Here is an 8,418-nt window from a genome sequence, read left to right as displayed (position 1 = left end):
CGTTAGTCACACATAATATTACGTTGTCATTAATCACTAAAACCAACCAGGGGCCTAGATGCTTTCAAGAGGCCTAATGCTTTCCTAAGGTCGAGGATAGGAACATACATACTTAAGGCTAGTTTGGAAACTCTATTTTCTCAAGGAAATTAGTCCATTTTTTTGTCCATTTTTTCAAGGAAAATTAGAAATCCCATGAAAAAATGAAGTTGCCAAACTAATCCTTAAACAAGATTTTAACACTACGGAAACAAAATTGTTCCCACGTTTTTGGAACAGAACGAACATTTCTGGAACGAGGAATGTGAACAAGTTCCACGGTCCCGGTTTCTAAGGGCCAGCCGGCCAGATAGCAATACTGTAGAGAGAGGATTCCATATTACCATTGCTAGGGCGACAACAAAATTGCTATACTAAACTGGAGATGAGGAAAACTATGACACCAAACTGACATGTCCTTTGTACAAATCAATTATGCTCGCCCTTCTTACTCACAAGAACATGTACAGCAGACAATCAGGGCAGCTCACACGAAGAAAGCCAACCGTGTGGTGTGGATCAGCACATACATCTATTGACAGCATCCACTACCGTTCTTTGCATCACTTTCCTGCTTCTGTTTCAGGATGTTCCTCTTGACAACCGAAGAAGACCCTTCCTCTAGGAGACTAGGCACCTCAAGAATCTGCATGATAACAGCAAGATCCTGAGTTAGTTTCTGGCAGTAAAGAACAAAACATCTACTTGTATTGATCATTTAATGAATTAATCTCATTGGAACAGCAACATCCACGTTTATTGTATATCACTAAAAAACTCAACCTGTGGGGGTAAAGACCGCCCCCCACAGCATTATATTTTCTCACGTAGGACGAGAAGACAAGGAATTTTTTTTAATCACTAAAAAACTCAACCCGAGAAGTGTTACTCATACCACCTAACCAACTCGGCTAGAGACCCTTTTGCTAACATGCAGGAAAATTTCCACTTGATTTTCATAGGGATTTTGCACTTTCTTCAATACACCTCGCCAAATGTGCAATTGTGCAAAGCATCGGCAAGCGTAAAATATGCCCATAGGGATTTTCATAGGTCCACTTATAATTGCAATTGTGCAAAGCATCGGCAAGCACTTTCCACTTGATTTTCATAGGGATTTTGCATTTTCCATTTTCCTTGCTCCCAAATATGCCCATAGGGGGGCATATCTAGGCAGGGCTCCCGACCCAATCCCTGGCTATAACCACCTCCCCCCACCCCGACCCCTTAAGGTCTTGTTCGGTTATTCCCATCCACATGGATTGGAAAAGGGCAATACCCGGTGCCGTAGGCTTCCCGCACTATGCGGGGTCAGGGGAAGGGTATCTTTAAGCGTCAAACCTTACTCGCATAATATGTAGAGGCTAGGCTCGAACCCGAGACCTTCCGGTTACAGTTGGTAGGCTATACCGTTGATCCCTTCCAATCCATGTGTCCATCCCACACCACATGGATTGGAAGGGATTGGAAAATTTTAAGAATGGTTTTAACTTACTATGGATTTAAACTCACTCAATCCCGTCTAATCCACATGGATTGACACTCAAATGAACAAGCCCTAAAAGAAAGAAGGGTTTTAAGTGGATAACATTACGGTGCTTAACATGTTTCTCCAAACATACCTTCAATGCAAGTTCCTCAAAACATTTCTCAACGTTTTCTCGTGTTTTTGCACTGCTCTCAAGAAACAGACATCCATATTCTTCAGCAAAAGCAAGACCTTCCTCTTTTGTGACCATTCTTTCATCATCCTACAAGATGAGGACATCAAAATCAGATATAGGAAGTAGGAACTGTAGTTATTCTCCCCTAAGGAACCCATCAGTTTTACTTTTTAGAACTTCAGAATGTTAGGGGTTAAAAGAATTAAAAGAGTAAAGAATGTATAAGTGCCACTTATGTAGTAACAAAAGGTATTAAGAAATTCTTAGATGAGACACAATGTTTCAGGAAAGAAATAACAATCAAGTTTCTGGCAGAGATGGTACCTTGTCAACTTTGTTTCCAACAAGCATTTTTATGCAGTCTTTGTTTGTTGAGTTTGCTTCTATTTCCTTAGTCCAAACATCAGCCAAATTTGAGAAACTTTCTCTCTTTGTGACATCATATACTAGGAGTGAAATATAAAGTCATTAGACCTTAAATAATCCAAGTACGAAAAGAACAAGAAGAAGGGTCGGATTGAAATTCCATTAGATGTTATCATGATGCATCTCGACATCATCAACCAAGGCATAAGGGGCAGGTGGCTCCCACGTGACGGGTCTAGGGAAGAGATAAACCGAGGAAGCCTTCCCCCGTAAATGCGGAGAGGATTCATGTAAAATGCAATAACTAAAACATAAAAATAAGACTCTGGACCAAACATCCAAAAAATCTCTAGACTATTAACCACTAAAATTAATCATAAGAGGTATTCAGATTCCGTAAATTCAGCAACTAAATTGTCCATGGGATGCGATGCAACCATTTGGAATTATCATCCAAAGTCAGAGATCCAAATCATAAAATGTTGGAAAATGACAAAGATAAGGATATGGTTTCCAAATAAAAATACAATGTTTCTTTGAAAAGTTTTTACATGAATATACATGTTGACTAATATTTACAAAACATGGAGGTGACCTCACTGCTGTGAATCCCTTTATTCACAAATATGATGAGTTCATAGACAGTAATCTATAACCAACATTCACCCGTAAGTCAAGATATATCATTGACTTGGAAAGACTGCAAGGGACACATTGGCGCTACATGTAGAACCCTCAATATAAAAATAGACCAAGATATCGCAACATCAGATATCCAAGCTTATGGAGATCTCTGATTTAGTGACCAAATAGATCAACTTATACCATTCTATGGCATATTTCCATAATCCAACAAGGTGACAATCAATATATTTAAGCAGACAATTCGTAGTAAAAATATTGTCTTACCTAGAATAATTCCCTGAGCACCTCTGTAGTAAGAACTAGTAATTGTCCTAAACCTCTCCTGGCCAGCTGCAAGCATTGTATGTATTTATTTATTTATTTGAAATGAAGTGGCAGGATATCTGCCTTGCATTGAAGTAAGAAAAAACACAGCAGAAGGTTTTGCCTCGATGGCAGACACGCCTCAACAGGCTACAGGACAACCACAAGCTCTTGAGAGAGACAACCCGGAAAGAAACATAAACAAAAAGGACACAAAGGCCTCCAAGTTTTTTGGAATGTTGAAAATATCAGAAACCAATGTAACATAATTTATGCTGTTAATAGGTAACTTAGAAACATTCAAGTTCTAGCAGTACTAAACAGAGATGACATGGTGAAGCAATGAGATACCTTTGGGCAAAAGGAGTTGGTGGAGCTAAACAACAAAACTTTTAATATTAATGGACCCTAGGGTCACAATGACTTTAGAGATGTGAGGGCTAGCATGGCGAAAGTGGCCAAATATTTTAGGCTCAAAACAGCAAGGTGGAGCTAAAATTTTTGAATAAGAAACCCCCAATAGCCATGATGTAATGTAAGGATAGGCATGGAAGAAGAAACCAAACATATTAGCTGAAAAGCAAACCTTGATTCTCAAACCACTTACAATACTGAGAGAAGAGAAGGATGAATTCTAAAATGAGTAGAAATAGAAGCATTTAGCAGCAAACGTTGGAATGTCCAATAAGGTCTGATGCAGATACCAAATTACATGCAGAACATCCTTGCTAGCATTGTGTATTCCCATCAATAATCAGAGATATAATAACAAACAGTAAATGATATTTTTGCATAATCCAAGTACTTACCAGTATCCCATATTGTCAACTTTAGTTTCTTTCCACCAACTGTAAGGAACTTGATTTTAAAATCCACACCTGGCAACAGGGAACACAATTCAGACATATGCCATTTAATTAGATAAAAGTGTCACACCAGAAGCATGCAATACAGAAAAATGATGAAGTACCAAACTGAAATCCTGGAGGAAAAATATAACTGGCAACCATCCTCAGTGGATAGCATATAAACTAAAATACTGTAGTTGATATTTTCTGAAACAGCAGGCTGCCAGGAAATAAGAATAACAAATTTTATTTGGAGATTTGTGCACGATTAGGTCTTCTCGTATAAGGGTATATGCTATTTTCAGGATATTATACCTTCAAGCCTATGCAGGATGGCCACTTATTTTGAAATATTATGATTACCCTTCTAATTTTTTATTTGCAAACAAAACACCATTGTTGTCTTAAAGTTTAGTGGTACAATATAGCATTAGGAAAGGGAAAGTGGGGTCAGGGACTTAAAGTTTAGTGGTACAGCATAGCACTAGGGACGCAAAAGTGGGATCAGGGAGGCAATCTAACCATCATAATGGTTGTCAGCATCTGAGGAAAGACATACCCCCGACTGCTGCCTTGACTCGCTCAAAGACCCTACCCAAGGGACTGACTTCTGGGTCCATGGTAGAGGGAACATCACTCTCAAGGCCCATGACCAGGGGGCCTCTCTTGCCCTTGATCAGAAAAAGAACTCTGACACTAACCCCATTTCATACAAGGATACTCCTGGCTAAACCTGTTAGACTGAATAACGTGACATACAAAAGTATGCCCCCCGAAACCCCTCATGCCCTAGAGCATCTAACGACCTAAGCCTCCAGGGCCCCTCACGCCCTGGGGCATATGACTGTCTAAGGCCCTAGGGCCGCTCGCATCCCAAGGAACCCGACGGTCTATACCCCTGGGGCCTCTCGCGTCGCCAGGCATCTGACTACCTAAGCCCCCGGGGGCCCTCACGTGCCGAGGTACCTGACGCTCTATGCCCCTGGGGCACCTGAGGCATGCCCTAACCCTAGCTAGCGCAGCTATGCACACATAGTTTAACATACATACATGTATGCATGCATACATACATGTTGCATCTGGGCAGAAGAGCTCGCCTGTCCGAAGATTGGGAGAATCCTTGTTACCAACACATTACAGTATGAAAGGTTGTGCTTATACTAAAAGGTACGAGGGGCATTAATGCGCCAAAAGAATAACAACATGATTACATCGGAGAACACCTACCGTAATATGACATACGATCTCATGACATGACACGAGTGGTTGGCTCTACGACAAGCCAAGGCCAAAAGAAGTATATACTTGTAACACTACCACTCCTTTGATCTATAAAGAGGTGGTAGAACAACATTCAATTTAGATTCGCAAGACCAAACTCAAGACAACAACCTTGAAAGCAACCCGTCCAAACCAGCGAGAGCCGAGAGGAGTTAGTTTAGCTTATCTTAGCCTACAATTCTCAAAGCATGTAGTTCCTCCCCCTTCCTTGTAATCTTGGACACACCACACAGAGATACATGATCAACAAGAGGAGTAGAGGGCGTAGAGTATTACACACATTGCGGCTCGGACTTCTATAAAAATCCTTGTGCATTAGGCTTGTGATATCATGACTCATGACCTCGTAGACGTACTCTACGGTGTCAGGACTCACTCTATGTCCCCTTAACAATCCTTCTTCACGTACCTTTGCTACCCTAGTATTGTACGAGAATTGCTAAATCACAGGTGTCTTGTTTTTTTGCTTTATTTTCAGGCAATAAATATACCATCTATCTAATCTAAATCCAATGATCACAACTCATCCTCAACCTTAAGACCAACCACCTCCTCCCTCGCTGCTAGTTCATGTTCACAGCTCATCCTGAACCTTAGAACCAACCACCTCCTCCCTCGCTGCTAGTTCATGTTCACAGCTCATCCTGAACCTTAGAACCAACCACCTCCTCCCTAGCTGCTAGTTCATGTTCACTTTCAGGCATGTATAATCGTAAACTAGTTATCCAAGCTAACTTAACCACCTGTGCACAACCTTGTGCAAGGTAAAGCAGTGACAGCATCAGCAAAATTTTCCAGGTCCCCTCATTGATAGGAAGAAAGGTGCAAGCATTGTAGTAACTCCCGGTACAAGCAAAAGCAGAAGCTAGCTCCGACATTAAAAATGGTGGAAGCTTTGCTCACTAAACTTGGCCGTGTCTCGTGCCCTTAATCCGCCACCTACTTCAGACTCCTAGTCAATCCGACGCTGACACAAGAATCGGCACGCACGACTTGTACATCGCCCACCACGGAGTAATTAATAGAGCTGCAGATAGTGGACTGGGAATGAAAAAAAAAGAAGAGGAGGCAATAATTGAGGCTGGTTTCCAATTTTCTCCCGTGCGGGTGGTGGCGATGACACAACAGAGGAAGGTTGAACGCGCCATCTTCCTGGTGCGAGGGGCAGGCCACCTTGATTTCTGCGTCCACAGATGGCTTCGTCCGCTCGGAATCCTAGTGGTGATGCCCCCACTGCTAGGAGCGTACGCCGAAGCTCTAGTGGTGCGATCGGAATCGATTATAAAAAATCGACGCGGGCCCGGCGTGGTGGTACGGCGAGAAGCAGCGAGCGAGGGAGCGGAGCGCGGAGCGCGGCAGAGGCGTGGCGTGGCGTGGCGTGGCGATGGATGGCGTACCGATGGTGGGGGCGATGTCGCCGTCGAGGTAGGAGGCGGCGACGAAGCTGACGAGGAGGCTGCTCTTGCCGACGCCCGAGTCCCCGATGAGGAGGAACTTGAAGGAGCACTCGTGGCCGCCGCTGCTCCCCGCACCCGGCGACCCCATATCCCCCTTCCCCGCAGATTCCTCCCAGTTCGGTGGCGAGGCGGCGCGGAATGCGGGGGGCAGGCAGAGCGGCACGAGGGGGACGGGCGGGCGGAGGTATAGAGGGCGCGAGCCGCAGGCGCAGGCGCGGGCCGGCAGCGGCGCCGAGGAGCGAGGGGGCGAGCCGCGCGGGGGACAGCTACCCAGACTCGTGTGTTGTCATGTTGGCTTTTGACCGAAGGAGGGAGATCGAGCGAGGAACGCACACGAGGGCCAGCCGGCCAGGCCGGCAACGGCAAGGTACCCACTACCACCAGGCTTGTTTCGTCTGGGACTGTTCCATCGCGGCTGGAGCAGTGCGGGTTTTTTTGGTGGTTGTTTCCGCTCGTTTTGGGCTGCGAACTGGCGTGGTGTTTCGGCCGTCTCGGTCGCGTCAGGCACTCGAGTTTACCGTGCCGGTGCCGCGGTGCGCATCGGCTAGCGGCCCAGCGTACGGTACGACCAGTGATGATGACTAGTTCGCTACGCTACTCCAGTACACTACGGTTTTTGTGTGGACGACCAGGGGACATTTGCAGTAGGATCCGAGGAGGTACGTAGCATGCGCCGGTCACCTACTGACAGCGACACGATTTCAGAAACTCTAGTACTGCCACGACGCATGCTAATCATACGAGACAACTGGACGCGTATGCCTCCAGCACATGTCGTCGCGCGCGTGACTGCGACGCTCTGCGTGCGGTCTCAAGGTCCCTAGCGGTAGCGGATACTGATGGTGTGCGTACATATGCATTCAATAATACTTGTATCTGTCAGTTGTTATCGGCGCATTGGATACGATTTTCGCGACTGTGTATACGCAACGGCATTGACTCGGTTTGGTGTTAGAGACGGCAAGAGCATAAAATATCCGTGTGATGTGGCTGTTGACAAGGCTTATTGCAGCGTTTCTCTCTTCGTCCATAGTTAGAGCATCTCCCAAACGTAATCTATAAAAATATATATAATTTAAAAATAAATATATTTTATAGAATTTAGAGCACCAACAAAACATTCCGCTTCAACAGTAAAGCTTCAAATCTAAATTATAAAGCAGTTCACTATAGTGTTGTATATTTGAGTCACATGAGAGGGTGTCCTATAATTTTTTGACCAAATTTTATGAAATGAGACACTATTGGAATAATTTTTCCTGCGTAAAGCTTCATATTTCAATTTAAGGCACCAATTTGATATATTGTTGGAGATGCTCTTAGCGGTGACAGTAGATCTCTAAATACTGTGACGGTTCTCTCTACTCATGTCCCTTTTAAGAGGGATCGTCTCTATGGTTTTGATGGCATGCTATACACTCGTCCTCCCGTGTAGTTGGTCGTCGCCTCCACGTCTTATGGTCTTGTGGGTCGTTCCTCCTCATCGTCAGCTTCATCTTTATCATTGGTGGCAGCTAGGGCTGCAAACGAGCCGAGCCGAGCCAGACTCGGCTCGGCTCGGTGAGGCTCGGTGGAATAGAGAGACAAGTCAGGCTCGGCTCGGTCACTTCGTGAGCTCGGTAATGAGGCTCGGTTCGGCTCGGCCCGCAAGCCTGTACACTCAAGTACTTAACAACAGTAATTACAGTCATTAGCTCAAATTTGAAGCACAATATGTTCCCTGTAATAAAAAATTATGTCCTTGCACTCTAGTTCCTTGTGAGTTGTGACCAAAACAACACACTGTCATTGGATCTAGATGACTGGAAATAGTAA

At 44.5% G+C, this 8,418-nt stretch overlaps 1 protein-coding gene across 1 annotated transcript; it reads right to left on the bottom strand.

Annotated features, from left to right (window-relative positions):
* Positions 1-395: 395 nt before the first annotated feature.
* LOC100272640 (Ras-related protein RABC2a) lies at positions 396-6,987 on the bottom strand. Its single transcript, NM_001156564.2, has 6 exons — positions 6,544-6,987; positions 3,827-3,895; positions 2,979-3,044; positions 2,028-2,149; positions 1,662-1,790; positions 396-685 (listed from the first exon to the last, which is right to left on the bottom strand). Exons 1-6 carry the CDS (start codon positions 6,689-6,691, stop codon positions 572-574), a joined length of 648 nt encoding a protein of 215 aa, NP_001150036.1. The 5' UTR covers positions 6,692-6,987; the 3' UTR covers positions 396-571.
* Positions 6,988-8,418: the final 1,431 nt, after the last annotated feature.

This window comes from Zea mays, chromosome 5, assembly GCF_902167145.1.
Source record: "Zea mays cultivar B73 chromosome 5, Zm-B73-REFERENCE-NAM-5.0, whole genome shotgun sequence".
Classification (NCBI taxonomy): Eukaryota; Viridiplantae; Streptophyta; class Magnoliopsida; order Poales; family Poaceae; genus Zea; species Zea mays.
This window is presented reverse-complemented; position numbering and strand designations above follow the sequence as displayed.